General features: G+C 39.5%; 1 protein-coding gene across 1 annotated transcript in view; it reads right to left on the bottom strand.

Annotated features, from left to right (window-relative positions):
• Positions 1 to 22,050, bottom strand: part of GDA (guanine deaminase) — a 90,862-nt gene that overhangs the window by 21,095 nt on the left and 47,717 nt on the right. Inside the window, exons 4-9 of the mRNA XM_036737822.1 lie at positions 20,066 to 20,153; positions 13,380 to 13,485; positions 7,283 to 7,310; positions 6,695 to 6,802; positions 4,603 to 4,710; positions 1,667 to 1,764 (exon numbers count right to left, since the gene is read on the bottom strand). Of these exons, the coding sequence (XP_036593717.1) occupies positions 1,667 to 1,764; positions 4,603 to 4,710; positions 6,695 to 6,802; positions 7,283 to 7,310; positions 13,380 to 13,485; positions 20,066 to 20,153 (536 nt within the window). The remainder of the gene's footprint in view (positions 1 to 1,666; positions 1,765 to 4,602; positions 4,711 to 6,694; positions 6,803 to 7,282; positions 7,311 to 13,379; positions 13,486 to 20,065; positions 20,154 to 22,050) is intronic.

Genomic DNA, 22,050 nt, shown 5'->3' on the forward strand with positions numbered 1-22,050 from the left:
CAGCCTTGGGCCCTGAGGGTCTTATTAGACCATACACTGTTGATGATTTAAAAAAAATATGCAGCCTCTAGCTGTGGAGACCTAAATGAACCAAGGCCTGCTTTGGGGCAAATCTTATATAAATCATCATCAAGAATGGAGGATAGCCTCCAGATCTGATGGACTGCAGGGAGGAGTAGTTGTTATCACATTGGCAAGCATATGTGTTATAAAACAGAGTTAGCAGGCACAAAGGGTGGAGTGTTGGATGTGCAGTCATGAAGACTTGAATTTGAATCCTTCCTCACATATCCACTGGCCGTGTGATTTTGGGCAAGTCACTTAACCTCAGACTCAGTTTCCTCATCTGTAAAATGAGGATACACCAACCACATAGGATTGTCGTGAAGATCAAGTGAGATACTCTATATTACAAACCTTAGCTATATACACGCTGTTGTTATGAATTTCTTGTATATATTAATGAGCATTTCTTTAAAGTAATTTTTTGATCTTGCCTCTCAGTAACCCTGCCAAGTATTTCAAGTCACTAACCTGGGTACATCCCGATGAATGAGAACCTGGGGAGTTGCACCTGTATATCCTTGGTTTATTTACCAAGAGGATTTAAGAACTTCTTTTCTTTTTGCCTTATTTGCCTTATCCTCTCCAGCAAGGCAACTTTCATTTGAAGCTACTCTGTGCCTGGCCTAAGACACTTGTTATGAAGTACTGCTCACTCTGAATTAAAGGTTATTTGCCAAGCCAGGAGAAATGGAGAGCCAGTGCATCTGAGTAGCAGAATAGTGATGGGCCAGGGGTTGAGAACTGTAATTTTTCCCATGAGGAAAATCTATAGTAGTAGGTTACAAGGATGAAAGACCAGATAAAACAGCTTGTAGGCTGGATTCTGGGACTTATTACCCCCAGTTTAAGTGGGATATTTAGAGTTTCTAGGATAAGATGGAGAGAAAACCTAGATAAGTTCCAGATGTGCGGGGGTTACAGGGTTCTGAAAGAGTTGACTTAGAATAGATTAGCTGACTCAGACAACCCCAACAGATTCTGAAGTCCTATGCAAAATAGTCCAACAGCATCACATACAGTGTCATCCACACTATTCCCCACAGCAACATTTTCTGTCTATATACCCTTATATTGAAATAGGAAACATTTATCAAAAATGTTACTATTATTGTTTTTGTAAAAAAAAACTTAATTTTTCTCCCTGATTACATGTAAAAATAATTTTTAACATTCTATTTTTTTTTGAGCTCCAAGCTCTATCCCTCCCTTCCTCTCTCCCTGAGATGGTAAGCAATCTGATATAGGTTGTACATATGCAATCAGAAATCTGTTACTACTATTACTTTTGGAAAGAGTATGACAATCAACTAACTGCCCTAAGGCTCCAACCCCCATCTCTGTAAACAGGTCAAAACTCTCTTTGAGACAACTCCCTTAGAGTTTTGTCTCTCTTCCATTAGAACAGAGGCTCCATAAGGGCAAGAGATGTCTCATTTTTGAATCTGTATCTCCAGCATCTAACAATGTGCATTACATAAAGTCAGTGCTTAGTAAATGCCCTTTCATTCATTAATCTATTTGTTCACTCATTCATACATGAAAATATAAGCACCTCCCCTCGGACTTAGAATTCTTCAAACACACACCCTTATCTACTTACGACAAATTTGAATTGGGACAGTGGGAGATTGAAGCTCCACGCTGTTGAAATACTTGGAGCTCTTCATCAGAGAGGTAGCAGCCATGAGCCATCACGGTCTAGACAGGAAAACAAATCACAGAAGTTTTACCTCTTAGTTGCTGTGATGTTAATATCTGCCAATTCAGCCCAAAGACATGGGTAATGAGTTCCTATTTTTATTATCGTATTGGCAAGAGTATGTATAAATTATTTGCACATTATCAATAAGGAATTTTTAAAGTAATTTTTTTTTGCTAAGTCTTGCCTCAAAGTAACTCTGCAGATTATGACAAGCAACTGAAGGCTTCTTTGTCTGTGAGATGATGGGGCAGGACCAGAGAATCTCTTAGCTTCCTCTGAGCTCTAAATTTTATGATCCAATTATCCCCACTGCTACAAAGTCAGGCTCAGTTATTAACCCCAAATCACAAAGTGAATTCCTGCAAGAATTGTGGGTTTTTTTTATCTTAAATGGAATTTTCTTTAAAAGAAAAAGGTCACTATTCAGCAGAACTATCTTTGAGGCCATTATAGAGTCATAATTTGATTTCATTTCTTCATTTTGCTTACTTTAGGCTCCAAAGATCTTGTGACGTGATGCCACTTCATGCTTTTAGCTGAAAATAATTAACTTTCTTTGAAGAAAAAAAGCAGCATGGATGGAATCTCTGATAACAGGCATCCCTTTTTTATTTAAAAGAAACCCTGCTCTATAAACCAGACCTTGTCTAGCATATGAAGCCTCTGCTTCTCTCTCCAGATTCTTGCCAAATCTGTAAGGTTTTCCAGAACAAGATCTTTCTCTTCAACAACTCTTAATAATTTTCAAAATAATTTTCTACTTTGAGCTGTCATGGTGTAGTGAGCACAAAAGCAGTTTCCACAATTTGCATGTAAAGAAACCATATATGCGAATTTGAAGTTTAATTTGTGAATCACATGAAAATAAATGTAAGAATGTAAGCAGGGTTTAATTGCATTTGCAACCTTTATGGTACTTATGCAAAAAAAATAGTCTTCCTCTTTCAGTGTTCATATTTCCATAAATCTGAAATTGCCACTGAGTTTTTGTTTTTACTGGCTGAGAAAATAAAGATTTGCTCTGTGGGTTAAACCACCTTTTTCCTTGTGGTTTAAAACACATTTAACCTGATTCTCTAAATTGGTCTAATGTTGAGGAGGTAAAAAAAAAACAACCCAGGTGTGGTTACTCAGAAGGTTCATTTTAATCCATTAATCAACAGACATGTATTTAGCACCTACTATATGTTAAACTAATAAATGCTGGGGATACAAAAAGAGGCAAAAGACAGTCCCTGCCCTCAAAGAGCTTACAATCTAATGAGAGAGATAACATGCAAACAAATATATACAAGCTACATACAATCCTGTGCAAACTGGAAATAATTAACAGAGGGAAGGCACTAGAATTAACTGGGGTTGGGGAAGGCTTCCTATAGAAGGTGGTCCCTTCCTGTAGAAGGAACTTAAAGGAAGCCAAGGAGACTAGTAGTTAGAGCAGAAGAGTTTACTATTCAATTAATTCCAGTAGCTCCAGGATCAAATATAAAATCCTCTATTTGGCTTTTAAAGCCCTTCCTACCTTTTCAGTCTTCTTACAGTCTAGCAACTCTGGCCTCTTTGCTACAAGACACTCCATCTCTGGCCTCCAGACATTTTCACTGACTGTTCCTCATGCCTGGAATGGTCTCCCTCCTCTCCTCATTTCCTTCGAGTTCCAGCTAAAATCTCATTCTACAAAAAGGCTTTCCCAAATCCCCGCTAATGTTGGTCTCTTCCTTCTGAGATTGCCTCCAATGTATCCTATATGGGTCTTGTTCAGATAGAGTTGTTTTCATGTTGTAGCACTAATTAGACTGTGAGCTCCTGGAATGTGACATCTGTTTTTGCCTTTGTATCCTCAGCACTTGGCACACAGTGCCTGGTACATAGTAGGTACTTAGTGAATGCTTACTGGCTTGATTTTTTCCATTTACATGGCTTTGAAGGGGGTATGAATAGCATGAGGGAAATATGTCTCACTATTCATTTAATATGTGCACACACATACTGACAATAAGTCATATCACCACTTCCATAACTGTACTTTGGGAAACAAAGGCTATACAGCCCAAAGAATATTAAATAACTTATATTTAAAATCTCATTATTGTAGTCAATCTTCCATTAGCTACATTAATGGCCATGACAGAAGCAATCTAAAACACAAGATAAGGAGAATTTTGCTTTTGATCTAAGTAACATGCCTTTTTTAAAACAACAGTAATTTAATCTAATATTCAAATTAGTTTAAATTCCATTAGAATATGCCAATAGTATAGAACTTAACATTTGCAGATAATCCTCATTTGGATTTTTGAGAACTGACTATATACCTATGCCACCCAACAAAAGATATTTAATTTCAGAACAATATGGAAAACATGTCCTTATTTTTAATAAAAACCATGGGTCTAAAAACGGCATCACAGAGCCTCACATTTACGTAGGATGTTAAGGTTTAAAATAAGCTTCCCTCATAGCAAGCCCGCAAGGTAGGTAGTTATATTATTATCCTTATTTTACAGATGGGAAAATTTAGTGTCAGAGAATTTAAATAACTTTTCCTCAATTATGCAGCAAGGAAACGTTAGGGCCAGGACTCAGGTTTTCTAAATCCAATGTTCTTCCTACTTTGCATGGTTTTATCTCAGCATAATTTTTTTTTTGTTAAGAATTATATCTTCATAACGGAGGAAACTGACTTGAGAAAATTTCAGGTCAAAGTGTCTTAATTTCCTAGTCTGAAGAACATAAATATTAAAAATGGTGAGGACCACAGTGTTTAAAGTTTTCAATACATTTAGTCTATATAAATACTGCCTCATAAATGTCACAGAAGTCTTTTACATTACCTTGTCTGTCAGGAGATTGTTTTTGTCATACACATCTGTGTAATTCTTATAATTAGGAAATAGCTTGTTAACAGCTTCAACTTCATCGGGAGTCTCACTTATGTGGCTCTATAAGAAATAAGATGGTATTTTCAGGGTTTTTTACAATATAGTTTACAAAATTACTCTTTCTGTACAATAATAGAAGGGATGATTTGGCCTTGAATACACAAAAGGGTTTTCTGCAAAGTCAGATGATGGAAATTATGGCCTTTCATAGCAAATGATCACTTGATGAGAACAAACTAAAATCTGTTCAAAATTGAACTCCAATCAAAAATTTTGAAATTCAGAAACTCATCAAAATAAGTAAAAAGTTTTCCCTAAAGATCAAGAAACCACATTTTTCTGATAATTGCCTGATCAGAGGTGAACAGACTCTGTGCTACTAAAGAGTTAAGCAGATATCAGAGAATATAGGTGACATTATTTAGTTGAACCAGGCATGGAACTAGGGGTCCATAGATATAGACGCTAGTCTCACTCCTTTCCTGAACATGTTGTGTGACCTTAGGTTAAGTTTCTTTACCTTTCTAGTTCTCATTTTCCTTATCTCTGAAATGATGACATTTATATGGTTCTATGGCCCATAAGTTCTTTTATTTAGTCCTTTCTGGGGAAATAGGCCTCACTCACTTGTGATAAGCTCCCTACCTTCTACCCAAACAACTCTCTCTGTTTGCCTTTCTCTAGGCCGCGAGACAACGTAAACCCTGCTTTGCACATTTCTTAGGAAGGAGATGGTTGTGCAGTCTCTAGACTGAAACTAGCAGTGGGTGTGTGTTATGGGCTAATAACCCAGTGAGCAGCCTACCAATTTCAAGAATGGTGTTGTGGCATCCCCCTCACCAGCAGTACTTATAGTGTGCATAGTTATATCAACGAAATAATGAGTGAGTAAACGAATCAATTAATTGCATTTTCATCAATGTGAGTAGAACTGTGGTAAATACTCTCTTTCAAGAGATTCCAAAGCAAAGGTGAAGGGGGTAAAAGGATAGGGAGAGAGGAAAGAGAACCAAAACTATTTATCTGTATTTTGACAGGTCAATGCTAATCCCTCTTCCAAAGCTATTTTGGTGCTTTCTCAAGGCGCAGATGTAGCAATGATTTGACGTTTGAAGTTCACCAACCGGATAGAATTGTGTAGGGTGTTGGAGACAACTCAGGTAACACAGCTCACAAAAATGGTAGTGTTCAATGCACAAAGATTAAAAAAGGAGAAGGGTATAAATAGTAGCCAAAGTTAACAGGTCTCAGAAAGGCCAGACTTTAAAAGAAAAGGCCATTATAAAGTGGTCAAGAATCCTTACACTGCCTTTGTCCTACCTGTCCTTTCTTGTAGCATTGTCAAATGACTCTTAAGTGGAGAAATTTTAGTACAGTGTGTAATTAAGGGGGTGGGGGGAGGCTCCCAATTTTACCACAGCTGTAAGCTTTTAAAAGTGTTTTATCTCAAAACTGCAGCAACTTAATGATAAAGCTGTAAAGTGGGTTTTTTTTTTGTTTTTGGTTGCTGCTGTTAAAATAAGACACTTTGAACAAAAAATTTTTAAATGCATTTTTGTAAGGTGAAAAATTAGTCATTTTAGCTTTTCAAACGGCAGTAAGTTTTCCCCTAAAAGAAGATTTGAGTGTGCTGGAAAAGTGTCGTGTAAAATACAGCAAAGAAAGGAATACAATAACAATCTAAGTCTTCCAAAGAGAATAGCTAAACAACCTCTCTTATGATCTGCCTCAGTGGATCATGAAAACGTCTTTATCTATAAGATCGTGGTGGATGTATACTTCAGGCTAACAGCTTACCTAACAGATCAACAACTCCAAGAAAAGCCTAGTGGGAGGAGGGATTCACATTTATGCAGTGCTTTAAGGTTTATGAAGCAGTGATGCCTTGTCAATACCTCCGTTTCCTCACCTGTGAGACAAGGGAGTTGAACTAGATGACTAGTAAGATTCTATGGGGCCCTGAAAGAATCAAGGACTAATCCCAGGATGAGCAGTCCAGAGACAGCAAGCAGCCACTGTTAGAGGTGAGACCATAAATACCTACCTGAATATGGAGTTTGTGGTCCTTGGCTATGTCACCAAGTTTATGCAACAAAGTCTCAGAGCAGGAAAGGGCAAAACGTGGTGTCACTACGGGCTTCACCCTAGTATACTGGAAAAAGCCAAAAGACATTTGATGTGAAAACATGAGGATTTGGCCCAAGAAAACAAACCCAAGCTTATTATTAAAAAATGAGAAGAGGCTGACTTTAGAGTCACATTGCTTCTTGCTTTTTCCTAGAGTTTTTAATTACAAACCTTGATTTTAAAATGTGTTTATAACACAGAGCTAGGCATGGATATTACTGAATTAACCATAAGGTATTAAGACATCTGAATTCAGTGACTCCCCAAATTTAGGCTGGTAAATATATTCTGGGTTGAAACCACTGATCTAATCAATTATTAGGTTTTATTTACCTAAACATGATTCGTTAAGAATAAGCTATACCCAAGGAATCTACTCATGAAAACCAAAATCAGGACAATGCTGCATAATCTTGGAACTCAAGTGATTATGATTTAAAGAAAAGTTGCTAGCTTTATTATCAGAGACATAATCATAAGTATGTTGTTTCATGGCATTACTTACTTCCTTTTTTAGCATTTCGTCAATAAACCTAAGGCAAAACAACAAACAGTAAATTAGGAAACGTAACAATGGTGATGGGTCCACATGCCAATTTTTATGCAAAAAAACCATCTAACCTCACACAAATTTTATCACTGATAATTAAAGAAAGACAAGTGGTAATTACTATGCTTTTTCGTTTGGAACCAAAAGCATGCTGAATAAAATCAAGTGAAAACATAATTATATATTCTAACGTCCACAGAAAAGCTCTTCTTCCTTTGGGCTGTTCATGAGTGTTTCCACAGCACTAAATCCATTCTAGTATTTTAAGCTCTATTTTTGGAATATTGCAAGACATGATTGTAACCAGAATGGCCTTTGTTTTCTTTGAGTGACTCAATTTATTTCAGTGAGCTTTATACTAGGTGCTAAGCCCCAGACCCAAACTCCATTAGGTATCAATGTAATCCATGTGGATGTGAACCTCCCAGGGTCCTAAGGGGAGGGGCCAACTCAAGAACCAATCACCAGAGCCTGAGCTCTGGTGATTCAGATGATGTTTAATGTCTGAAGCCCTATAAGAAGGGAGGAGAGAGCCATTGCTGGGAGCTCTGGAGACGGTGTTGATGAGGAGACTCCGGGCAGCTGTAGCTAAGGAGCCCTCCAGCTTGTAAACCCGGATGTTGAAACTTTGTTGAACTGTGGTAACTATCTGTTGGGACTTGAATCAGACAAAGTCTATTGATGTCTGTAATTTGCATTTTGTTTTGAAGTTCAGGGTGCTGGTTTTTTTCCCCTGAACTAACTGAATGATATTTGAATTAAAAGTGAGCTTGTCAACCCCTTCACCTTGCTTTCCTTAATTAAGCAGATCGAAAGAACCTGTGCTGTTGGCAGCTTTCTGGGTGTTGGCTGTGGGTGAATCTTATACCCCCACAGAAGCTGCCAGCCGGGTTGTTGACACAGTGATGTTCCACATACAAGATGGTAGTAGAGATTTAGTCATGTGTTGAGGCTTAGAAGTCAGAGGGCTTTCTACTTTCAATTCATAGTGGATAGCTACTAGTCAATTTCCTGGTGAATCTCTTCACAGTGACATAAGTTGGAGCAGGCAGTTGAGTAGAGAAGACCGGTAGAGGGAGCAAGCAAAGCCTGATGCAGGGTGGTAGGGCTAAGAAACCATGTTTGTAGTGAAGGGGCTGGTGATAGGTTTAGCTGCAGGTTGCAGACAAAGTAAATGAAGATGTTGGTGATGTAAATCAGAAACATGCAAAGTGAAGCCACCAGCTCTGGCTGCTACTTTCATATCTCTCTCCAGAGGGCAGCTAGGTGGTTCAGTGGATAGAGGGCCAGGCTTGGAGTCAGGAAGACTCATCTTCTTGAGTTCAAATCTGGTACTGTGTGACTCTGGGGCAAGTCACAACCCTGGATGCCTCAGTTTCCTCATCTGTAAAATGACCTGGAGAATGAAATGGCAAACTATTCCAGTATCTTTGCCAAGAAAACCCCAAATGAGGTCACAAAGAGTTGGATGCAACTGAAAGCAACGGAAATAACTTCATATACAAACACACACAGGATTTAACTCACTTTGATTGAATTCCATAGGCATTTATTAAGTGCCTAATGCATGCAAATTATGGAGCTAGAGTACTTAGGATATAAAGATTAAACCTCCTGCCTTCAAGAACTTAAACGGGGGTAGAGGGAGGGGTAAGATACAATATGTAGGCAGATAATATAAAATATATACAAAAGTATACAATGTATTTACTCAATTCAAGAATGATGTATGTATTGCAAGCATGGAATATATCAATGTATTAACAATAGCAGGACCTTGGGTCACAATTTACATGTGAAATTCACATGCCTAATAGCTGAAAAAGCCCTACACACTGTACGGCGTCATTGTACAGTGGTCACTGGTTTGCAAGGGTTATTCTAAGAGGACGTAAGTTCTGGGATGTTCTATCAAGCTAAATAGGTTTTGTTCACAAACCTAGAAATAAACAGTCCTTGTTATCCCATGACCAATCTTAAGTCCAGAAAAGTTCATCACTAGACAATGAAATATTTTTTTAAATTTTTTTCTTTTTTTTTTTTGCAGGGGGGAAGGCAGGGCAACTGGGGTTAAGTGACTTGCCCAAGGTCACACAGCTAGTAAGTGTGTCAAGTGTCTGAGGCTGGATTTGAACTCAGGTCCTCCTGACTCCGGGGCCAGTGCTCTACCCACTGCGCCACCTGGCTGCCCCCAATGAAATATTTTTGATCACAGAAACTCAAGAAGGGAGTTGAAAGTGCTGGACCTAGAGTCAGAAAGACCTGAGTTCAAATGGGGCCTCAGTCACTTACTTGCTCTGTGACCCTGGGCAAGTCTCTCTCTCTCAGTTCCCTCAATTATAAAAGGAGGAAACTAATAGTGTCCATCTCCTGGGATTGCTGTGAGGATTAAATGAGTTAATATTGGTACAGCACTTTGCAAACCTTAAAGTGCTAGATAAATGCTACTCATCATCATCACCATCATCATCATTATTATTATTGCAGTAAGAATAACTTCTTTCTAGGGGCATTTAGAAGCTTGCCATCCCCAGTTTTACCTGCTGTAACTGGAAAAAGAATTCTTTTGGGGAAGGACTGGGAAATTTTAGATTCCTGTAACATAAGTTAATTCTTGAAATGGCTTACTACTTCTATGTATTTTGAGAAAAAATATGTGAATCTCTTTTAGGCTTAGCCCTAAAGGAGATTTAAGTTAAAAGAACTTTCTTTTTGGGTGAATTCAATAAAATGATAGCCTTGACACATCATCAACGTATTGTGGTGACAACTCTTTGGGGAGACAGCTGTCATTTAGCAGACAGGGTGCGAGCTTCAGAAGTTTAAACAACAATAAAAACCCTGGGTTCAAGACCTGCCTCTGATTCATACTGGCAGTGTGACCCTGGACAAGTTACTAATTCCTCAATGCCCCAGGCAATCTTCTAAGAGTATGAATTGTAGATTAAGAGATGACTTGAATTAGGCAAAGAGAGTTTCTTCATCCACAGTCAATGAAATCATGGTATACCTATTACTTTGTCTACTATGGGCACTGGAATTAAGAAAATGTTGAGGGGATTGTTATGCAATCCATGAGTGTAAGAAATGGGAGGAGGAGTTTTGTTTCCACAGAACTAAAGGTGTGCTTCCCTGACCTCCCCCACCCCAGCTTTAGCAGAGACCAGGCCTCAAGGTCGGTCAGGTGGGAGGTCAGAGGCTTATAAGCATGTGCATGCTTTTTGAGAAGGCAGTCTGGGGAATTAGAGAGGCCAAACCCACTTGAACCAGTTCAAGCTTATCTAGGGTCTGGTCTTGGTCAAGAACCCAGGCCTAATTTGCATATGTTAAAGAGGGAAAGTAGGGGAAGTAAAAGAATATAGTTTAATCCTAAACTAAGACAAGGAAAATCTAATTAACTTCACTTTTACTTCTGTATCCATATTATCCTATTTATATAAACTGTATAACCTAGGAAAACTATGTAAAAAACAAAGATTGTAAACTAACCATGACTCTAGCAGGAGTGGAGGGAATGGTTACCCCTGCTCCTGCAGCTGTATCAGTGTGAGTGTTCCTGCAAGTACTACACCCGCTCTCCCGGGGAGTGTAATAAAATGCCTTCCTCTGCCCACTCTGGTCCTGAATTCTTTGGGTGTGAATGGGCAAATCACATGGATTTCCCTAAGGTCAAGTGAAGGGAAGCAACAGGCAGCGGAAGCTCACCAGGCTTACTCCTGGATCTTGTCTTGGGGTGTCCTGTGATTCCCCACTGCGGTGTTAAGAGGGCTACCACTCTGGATTCCCTTGGGGAATCCTGTGGTCTGCATGGCCTTCTTAAGGGGACATCACATGGGACTTCTGGCCCTGTCTCGGGAGCCTTGTGATCTTACTGCCATCCTAAGGGGCCATCACTTGGGTCTTCCTTAGGGTCTGACCCCTAGGAGGCCCTGTGATCCCCACAGATTTAAGGGATGGCTACCACTTGGTCTTCCTCTGGGAGTCCTGTGGTCTGTACAGCCTTCCCTAGGGATTATCACAGGGTTCTTCTTCAGGACTTTGGCCCTGCCTAGGAAGTCCAGTGATAGCCAAAACCACGTTTCTCACAATGAGGCACACCAATTTCATTAGAAAGCAGAAAATTATGCAGTCTGTTATAAAGTGGGGCAATACTACTCAGTTGTGGTTGAGTTTTTTTTTCCTTCCAGTTTTATAGATTTCAAGTATTTCTAAGACCTAGGCTTCCAAACATTTTAGTACACCTATAAAAGGCATGCTTAACAAATCGCACAAAGACCTCCCCCACCTCCTTAGAAACAGGTTGGTATGAAGGTACACTGACTTCAGCTATTTTATCTAAGCAAAATGAAGGACAGAGCTGCAGCTGCTTGTGTCCTTTAGTGTCTCATTCTTGCTTCTTATCAGGACTGAAAGACTTAGCTGCTAAAGGTGGAGGGTTCTGGCCTGGCAGGCAGATTTCTTTGATTCACCGATACCAACTATATTCAGAATATAACTCCCTTATCTGTCTCTTGTAGCTAAGAATAAACATTTTTTCCAACAAGTATATGATTCTTTTTATACAGCCACCTGTGTTTTATGAATAGCTATCTTTCTTTTCTTTGTTTCACACATCATTACTTTGAATAATGTCTAGCTTATGAATGCTACCCTAAAAATGTGCATATCAGAGAACTTATGTCAGGCTCAGGGTAGATTGCCAACCATCCTGCAATTTGCCCCCTGCCAGCTGGAAGAAATGGGCTACTTGCCCATAGACTTGCTACTCTTAGTTGACTCCTTATTGCTATTATCCATCCCTGACTTCAATAAGCCAGATTGGTGAGTGACAACCCTCTTTAGGTCCCTAAAAAAAATTCCACCATAAAACATATGGTTGTTGGTCAGTCGTATCAGTATTGTCTGATTCTTTCTGATCCCCACGAACCATGTTGTTCATGGGGTTTTCTTGGCAAAGATAATGGAGTGGTTAGCCATTTCCTTCTCCAATGGATTAAGACAATCAGAGATTCCCAGGGTCACACAGTAAGTTGTCTCAGGTTGAAGAAATTAATTTTGCGTTCTTTTTAATAACTCTATCTAATAAATAATTATTGAATCAAAATCAAGGTTTTTCCCCTCTTCTACCTACCTCCTCATCCAAAAATCAACTAGTGTGGGAAATCTCTCTTATAGATTTACCCAGGCCAACATCTTAACAGACAGTAAAAGAAATTCTAAGTTGGGGTTAATGGGTGGATTCCTGCTCATTGTGTTTGCTCAGATGGGTCTGGAGAAGTGCTGGTTCTCCCTTTTGTCTTAACAAGAGATACGGAAATTGATGTCTCTATCAGCCAAGTGACACAGAGTATAGCCCACCTCTCATAATAAGATCCATTTCCTTGTTGACCAATCGGAGTTGATTTTCATACTCAAGTGAACCCTTTTTTCAAAAGACTTTATAAATATCAAAGGTTCAAGAGGTTTGGTCTCTGTGGCTACTGAGAGGACATTGAGCCTCTTTTTGCTGACTGCTTTCTAGATGTAGTCAATAAAACTGATCTTAATTTACCCAGAAACGCGGTCTCTCAGGAATTTTTCAGTTGTCACAAGCCACATTTGAACTCAGGTCTTCCTGACTTCAGGCCCAGTGCCCTATCCACTGAGCTGCCTCACAATACATACAAAATACGCAACACAACACATATTATATACATACATCATATACACACATATTTATAAATAGATACACAAATACATACATACATATATGCACACTGAGCTGCCTTACAATATGTACACAACACATAACACAAGACATATACATACATATAACACATGTTTATAGATATATAGATGCACATATATACATACATATATGCACATACACACAATACAGAGACTTTATATATATACACAGAGATACACGTATATATGTAAATACACATATATGCAAGAATATATGTGTATACACGCAGAGATATACATACATGTGTGCCTAATAGATACACAGATGGATGGATAGATAGATAGATATTGAGAGGCTCCCCATCTTAAAACACCAGCATTTTACCTTTCTGTCTCTTTAACTGACTCCTCAGTGGTTTCCTTGTACTCTGGAACAGTGTCATTCATATCCATGCAAACTTTGCCCACAAATGCTCGCTGCCCAAATTTATCTGCAAAGTGTGAAGAGAGTAAAAAGTCAATTCGGGTTTCCTGCTTATAAAAAAATATTTAGCCCAAATCTTAACTAGTTCAACAATCCAAAGTTTGGGAGTCAGAAGACATGAGTTAAAATTTATTGTGTGACCTCAGGCAAGTTATTTAAGCTCTATGGGCCTTGGTTTCCTCATCTGTAAAATGGAGATGATCCCTGAACTACATATCCCATAAGGTGGCTGTGAAGCAACAAATGACATAATGCATTTAAAAGTGCTGTGTGAACTATAAAATACTAAATAAATTAAGCTATGTTTAATGTCCCAATTAAATTATCCAGATGTGGTAAGCAGCCTATGACTCTGAAGGGCATCTAAAAGGAGCGCTGATTATACTCTATCATTTCATGGTATACTCTATCATGGTACCTCTTTTTCTTCCCCTCTCAATTTACTGTTATAACTATTCTCTCACTTCTTTTTTCCTCTTCTTTTTCTTTCTTTTTATATAGGTTGCCAGTCAATTATCAATGACAGACTCAATCCCATGGATAGCAATAAAGAGGAGACAGTTAAATAACAGGCTGTATTCATGATTTTGATGGAATTTTAATTTCAACTAGAAAGCTAAAGAGACACAGAAAGGTATAATTTTTTTCCTAAAGTGTCTCTCTTTGTTATCTGAAAAAGTCTTCCTACTTTTATGGGGTGTTGTGAGAAAATTACTTTGTAAATATTCAGGTGCTCTATAAAATGAGTTATACTCGGGTCAGTTCAGTTCCAAAAACACTAAATGCTTACTATGTGCAAGGTATTATGACAGCTATTGTGGATACAAAGACAAAACTGGGGTGGGCAAGAGGGATACATCAGGGGTATGTAAGTCATTTTAAAACCTATTTTCTAGATACTAGATTCTGGATCCTGGAAAGAAAATCAGTGCAGAAGAGAGAAAGTGCTAATATCTGGGGGAGGAGGGAAAGAAGGAGGAAGGAGGATTGAGAAAATATTTCTAAAGGAAGTGATGCATGAGGACCATTTCTGATAGGAATACTACAAGGAAAATGCTTTGAAAGAAATTAGAGATCCTACAAAGTGCAGAGGGAGTACATTTCAGACATGCATGGGAGACCAACTTAGGCAAAGGCACAGGAGTGGGAGATGGACTGCCCTGTATAAGGGACAGCTAGTAGGCCAGTTCGAAAGAGCAGTGAGTAAAAAAAAAAAATTAAATTACATTAAAATTAAAAAATTTAAAAATGTGAATGCTGGAAGGGAAAAAATGCAAAATAAGCCAGGGAAGGGACATGGAGGCCAGACTATAAGGGCCTATTAAATGCCAGTTTGAGTATTTTATCTTAGAGGCAACAGGAAGTCATGGATTTCTATACTTTCAGTCTCTCACCCTTTTTTACAAGCTGCTGCTGGATTATATTTCTCAAAATATTGCTCCTCTGCTCAAAACCCTTCACTGGTACCCCATTTAGACAAATAAGGTCCAGGTTACTTAGCTTGACATTCTATGCCATCTACAATATGACCCCAACTGTTAGAAATACACTTGGCACAGAGGTTTAGGTATCAAGGGCAATTTATTATTATTGAGGAATCCAAAGGAGTTTGGCTTATGTTCCTGGCCAGGAGCAGACTCTGCCCTTCTTTAGGAAGAGGGAATGGGGAATACAGGAGCGAGACCAGCTTTATTCTGTTAGATTGATGCAGATTGAGGCAGCATCAGCTCAGTACCTCCCTTCAGATAATGGATTGGTCCATTCCCCTTTCGGTTTACAATCTTCCTTATATGCCCCTCACATGCACCTCCTTGGTATGTTCCCCCCACCCTCAACATACGTCCCATGTTCAAAAATGGCAGAAAACTCATCCCTGCGGGTGTGTAAAGTAATATTCAATTAGCCAATTAAGCATGCATGGTAGCCATTTGACCCAGTTCTCTCTTCAACGCTGACCATTATCTGGCTGGTTTAGGCCAGTTTTCCTAACATCCTGGATTTATGGTCTTTGCAAAACCATGAGCTTTATTCTGATTGGTTGGGCACATCTATCCTGGCTAATTTGTATTCCCTTCTTTGTTCCAGCTGACACTTCATTAATTATTCTGTGGAAACTTAACTTTCCCTAACTTTTACTAATCTCTCACACAACCTACCTCTCCAATATTCTTTCTCACTTCTCTCATACCCTTCAACTGTTCAAAGTGGCATCTTGTTTGTACCACACATCTTCACCTACAACATTCCCCTTGCCTGGAACGCCAACCCTGTGCGGCATATACAGAGTGTCCCAAAAGTCTTAGAAAAGTTTTAAGCTTTAATAACTTAGAAACTTATCAACAGCCCTAAGACTTTGGGGACAGTCTACACCATTATTATTCCAGATAAGGAAACTAGGGATTGGAGTACTTAAGTGGTTGGCCCAGGGTCAAACTGATCTTGTAGACAACAAATTCGAGGCTCTATCCATTACATTAAACATACTGCCTACTGGCAATACAAAGACAAAAGTAAAAACAAAATACGTACCATAATTGCTACAGGTGTGCCAATGATTTTTCAATTGCCAAATCTAATGGCCTTTTTTCAATCCTCATCTTTCTTGATCTCTCTACAGCATTTGACACAGTTGACCATCCTTTCCTTCTGAATACTTCTCTGAGTTTTCATGACACTGCACTCTCTTGGTTCTCCCTCCTCTGTTTGACCACTCCTTCCCAATCCCCTTGCTAGATCTTCATCCATAGCAAGCCCACTTACCATGATTGCTCCACAAGGCTTTGTCCTGAGCTGGCTTCTCCTTTCGTTTTATACTGTCACTTGGTGAGCTCATCAGCTCTCATGGGTTCAATTAACATCTTTATGCAGGTAACATTCAGATCTAATGATCTAGGACTAGCCCCTATTCTGCATCACCAACTGTTCACTGGACATTCTGAATTGGATGTCTTCTAGGCATCTCAAATTTACCATATCCAAAACAGAATTCATCATCTAAACTCCTCTGGCATTTAAAATTCTTCATAACCTAGTTCCTTCCTGTTGTAAGAGGGCTAGGGCCACGAGGGGTTATTGAGCCTTTCAAGGGGTCTGAGAAAGCAAAACTATTTTCATAATATTAAGATGTTTGAATTTCTAGTATGGTAAATGTCAAAAGACATAATCCATGTAAACAAAACTCTTTGGGAGATCCTCAACAATTTTTAAGAGCGTGAAGAAGTGCTGAGACCAAGAGTTTGAGAATGCTGATCTCCTCCAAAACCATGACTGCTTTATACAATGCCAATCCACATGGTCGACTAGTAAGCCTGCTTCCAGGTATGTGCAAAAGAGTGACCCCCCCCCCACTTTAGAACTTGCACAGGTATCTTTTGACCATTTCCTGATAGTTTACTGTATGGTGCTGAAAAGCATTTATATTGTCTGCTAAGCTAGAAATGAGGTATGTACAAAGGTCTGAGCAGGAAATCTCTTGTTCTCCTCGATAGCTTTTGATTAGGAGCATCTTCAATAAGCCTCCAGGTAGAGAAAGAAGCCATTCCTATGAACACATGGCTTCTTTATTCCTCTTATTTTCCTTCTTTCCTGATAATAGGTAAATAAATATACTGATATGGAGTGCCAAGGCAACAAGTGACACTAGGAAATCCACTGACAACCAGAGTCCTGGATTGCAGGGTGGAAACAGTAGCAGGATATGGTAAGGAGACAGCCTTGAGGAATGACACACCTAATCCAGCTCAGCAAACAGTGACTACTCAACTGACCACATAATTCCCAGAAGTGAGTTTTTGGGGAACTCTGCCAAGTTGCTCTTTGGCCACATGTATTTCCTCTATTCGTGTTTCAGCACTTCTGTACTTCAGGTATGAGCCTACTCTCACCAGGAATTGATTGAGTGGGTAGAAGGGAGAGTATGCCTCCTTGTTTTTTTTGGGGGGGGTGGCAACTGTGTTTTGATTCTTGCTATATCTTCTCAGTAAATGTACTTTTGTAAAAGTTGATTAATGTTGTTGGTTAACTGATATTGATGAGATATTAATTGGTTGGATAATATTGAGGAGCACACTAATGGGGGCTCATGAAGGAGTAGTAGCTCAAAAAACTGCTCACTATGTACCTGACCTACTAGTTCCAGTGTGTATTGGAAGAATGAACCCAAAACCTGTGCCACACTATCTTTCTTACTTTTTTTACATATTATTCTCCTCCACACACTCTTTGGAATAACCATACCAGCCTGCTTGCCGCTCTTTACATATAATGCTCTATCTTCCCTCTTTATGCTTTGGTCTTATGGTACAATGGAAAAGATGGTGAGTTGGAGTCAAAAGCCAGATTCAAATCCTGACTCAGTCACTTTCCCATGAGATCTTGGGTAATCACTTGACCTCTCAGGATCTTTCCTCACCTGTAAAATGAAGGGGTTGTCCAAGATGGCCTCTAAGGTCCCATCCCACCTTCAACCTATCATCTTTTGATCCTTTGCACTGGCTGTCCCCTATGCCTGGCATACATTCCTTTCTCATTTCTGCCTTTTAGAATATCATGTCTTCCTTCAAGACAGCTCAAAACCCACAATTCCTGGTTTTCTCAGCAGCTAGCACCTTCCTCTAAACTTACCTTCCAATTTAATCCATATATTGTTTATACCTTTTTATGCACATATTGTCTCCTTCCTTCCAATGAGAACTTTTTTTAGACAAAGACTTTTTTGCTTTTTCTTTGTATTCCCAGCGCTTAGCATAATGTATGGCATATAGTAAGCACTTAAGGCTTATTGACTGATTGTTTAGAGAAAGAAGTGTTTACCCAGAGTGTCCAAGAAAGACTCGGAATGGGTGAAAAGATTTAGAGTAAATAAGGAGGAAGTGCTCACACAGAGTGGTGAAGAAAGACAATGAAGAAAGGATAAGGGATGGAAACCACTTCCCTTACCCGAACCTTATCTTCCATTCAAAGTCCTCCTTCACCACCCAGAGTGAGAACTTCCTCATGTGATTGCCAGTTGTGCTGGCAGAGGAGATAGAGCACAGGACCTGGAGTTAAGAAGATAATCCTGTCTCTAGCACTTACTATCTGGGTGACCCAGGGCAAATCACTCAACTGCTCCCCATCTCTAGTTTCTTGGAGGAAGCACCTACAAGTCACAAAGGACTGTTGTGAGGATCAAATAAGATGATGTAATGAAAATCTTGGCAAATCTTACAAGTGCTGAGTAAATAACAGTGATGGTCCTTACCTTGACGACTATTCCTTATACCCAGCAAAAGCTTAATAATGAATATTTGTCAAACTGATTTGAATGCATTTAGCATTCAGTATTGTATTACTTTGTGCTATTACTCAACTTTTTCTGAAGAGTCCTCCCAGTCCTCCCAAGTAGCCATAAAAACCTCCAAGAGGAGGAAGGGTTCTTAGAGAAAGGATATTCCAACCTCTAACATAGTCTCTTTGCAGATATTCAATAAATATTTATTGATGAAGGTGGAGCTGCTAGAAAGATTTGTTTAGGCAATTAAAAATGCTTCTAAAATTCTCACCTGAGAAAATTTGAATTTGATGGCACATAACCCTTAGACTCAAAAGCCACAAACATAAAATAAGTTAAAAAAAATAGGGACTATACACATATAACCTATATCAGACTGCTTATTGTCTGACATGGGGTGGGGGGGGGGGAAGGAGGGTGTAACCAGAATGGCCTTTGCTTTTTTTTGAGTGACTCAATTTATCTCAGTGAGCTTTACTAGGTGCTAAGCCCCAGGCCCAAACCCCATTAGGTGTTAACGTAATCCATGTGGATGTGAACCTCTCAGGGTCCTAAGGGGAGGGGCCAAATCAAGAACCAATCACCAGAGCCTGAGCTCTGGTGATTCAGATGATGTTTGATGTCTGAAGCCCTATAAGAAGGGAGGACAGAGCCATTTGTGCAGGGCTCTGGAGATGGTGTTGATGAGGAGACTCCGGGCAGCTGTAGCTAAGGAGTCCTCCAGCTTGTAAACCCAGATGTTGAAACTTTGTTGAACTCTGGTAACTATGTGTGGGATTAAATCAGACAAAGTCTGTTGATGTTTGTAATTTGTTTGCATTTTGTTTTGAAGTTCAGGGTGCTGGATTTTTCCCCTGAACTAACTGAATGATATTTGAATGCTGAATTAAAAGTAAGCTTGTCAACCCCTTCACCTTGCTTCTCTTGCTTAAGCAGATCAGAAGAACCTGTGCTGCTGGCAGCTTTCTGGGTGCTGGCTGTGGGTGAATCTTATACCCCCACAGAAGCTGCTAGCCGGATTGTTGAAACAGAGGGAGAGAATTTGGAACTCAACATTTTTTAAAAACGAATGTTAAAATTGTTTTTACATGTAATTAGAAAAAAGAGAAAATACTATTTAAAAAAATACCCCCCAAAATCATAGGAACTCAGAATATTAATTTAATGAACTACAAGAAATGTAACTCTGAGGTTCTTGCAGTTAACATCCAGGACTCTTTTCACGTACAAATCCCAGCCAGGGTGAAGATGTCAAAAACTGGTCTGAGCTGGCCACTTCTGCACGACATACCTTGTCACACTCTGAACTGCTCACCTGTGATGTCAGCAAGGCGGAGGGATGCGTCAGTGTGGATCGTTCCAAAGTAGCATGCCGTGGTTGTACCATTCTTTAGAGTTCTCCTCTAAAAATAGAACAGAAAAACCAAGGTTCACTTGTGCCCCAAAAAAACTCTGTGGCAGAAAGTTCTGAAAGCTTAATTCTAATCTGGAGCTGATTTCTTGGGAGGTAGAATTTAACCAGGGTGATAACGGAAACATATTGTATATTCTGCAGGGAAATTATGTACTACTACCTCCTTGATTTTATTTCCTTCACCCTACACTGCTCAATAGTTCAGATTTTATAAGATGTCTTTTTAATGAATCTCATATTTAGGGCTGGGTAATAATTTCCAAACTATGCTAAATTTAGGTATGAAAAATCTAAATTTTAACATCTCTACACAAAATGTATCCAGTAAGAAACGATTCACCTGAGGGAATTCATCTTTGGTCATAACTGATCAGTTGTGTGGAAAAGGACTTTGGACTAGGTTCTAGGTCCAGCTTTGCCATTAACTTGCTATATGATTTTGGACAAAGGGGACTTAACTGTGGAAGAGGGGGAAGACCATGGACTCTAGCAGACCTGAGTCCAAATCCCACCTCAGGCAATTACTACCCGTGTGAACTTGGGCAAGTTGCTCAACCTCCCTGGGCCTCAGTTTCCTCATCTGTAAAATGAGCTGGAAAAGGAAACCACAAACATCTGTATAATTAATGACCTTACAATAAAATTTTTCTTTCATCACTGCAGAATCACTGTCATAGGGGAGAAATCTTTTCTAATATCCTTCTTCCTCCCTCCCCCGTCCCAAGTTCTTCCCTCTCTAATCTTAACACAAGGCAGCTAGGTGGTGCAGTAGACAGAACACTGGGCTTGGAATCAGAAAGGATCATCTTCATGAGTCCAAATCCAGTCTCGGACACCTACTAGCTGTCTGACCCTGGGCAAGTAACTTAACCCTGTTTCTCTCAGTTTCCCCATCTGTAAAATGAGCTGGGGAAGGAAATGGCAAACCACTCCAGTATCTTTGCCAAGAAAACCCCAAAATGGGATCACAGAGAGTTGGACACAACTGAAAACAACTAAACAGTAACAAACAAAAAAAAATCTTAACACAGAGAGGCCTGTACTCATCCCAGCTCAAAAAATTTGAAGGGATTCCCACCTATGGTATAAAACAGAACCCCCTTGGCTTGGGACTTAAAGCTCTTCACAATCTGGCTCCAACCTACCTTTCCACCCTTCTTCATACTGTTCCCCTTCATCTGTTCTACAATCCAGGAAAACCACCCAATTAGCTATTCCCGAACATCACCCCGCCCTTGTTTTTTTAGCTTTTTCTTTTTCACAGACCATTGAGCAATATCATGGAGCTGCAGAAGAGCCAGAGGAAAAAAATCAAAGAAGTGCATCTGTAAGGCCTTTGTTAAGTAACATGAACCCACGGAAGCCAGTATGTTATAGAAAGAGTATTAGACTGAGTCAGCAGACCTGGGCTCTTGTCCTCGTCCTCCCACCTACTGGCTGAGTCACCTTAGAAAGTCATTTGACTTCTCTGAGCGTCAGTTTCCTCACGTGTAAAATCGGTGCAATTAGGCTAAAAGATTTCTTTTTTTTTTAAATTTATTTATTTAACATATTTGGTTTTCAGCATTGATTTTCACAACAGTTTGAATTACAAATTTTCTACCCATTTCTACCCTCCCCCCCACTCCAAGATGGCATATATTCTGGTTGCCCTGTTCCCCAGTCAGCCCTCCCCTCTATCACCCCCCTCCCCTCTCATTCCCTTTTCCCTTCCTTTCTTGTAGGGCAAGATAAATTTCTACGCCCCATTGCCTGTGTATCTTATTTTTTAGTTGCATGCAAAAACTTTTTTTTTTTTGTTTTTGAACATCTGATTTTAAACCATTGAGTTCCAAATTCTCTCCCCTCTTCCCTTCCCACCCACCCTCCCTAAGAAGTCGAGCACT

Source organism: Trichosurus vulpecula, chromosome 9 (assembly GCF_011100635.1).
Source record: "Trichosurus vulpecula isolate mTriVul1 chromosome 9, mTriVul1.pri, whole genome shotgun sequence".
Classification (NCBI taxonomy): Eukaryota; Metazoa; Chordata; class Mammalia; order Diprotodontia; family Phalangeridae; genus Trichosurus; species Trichosurus vulpecula.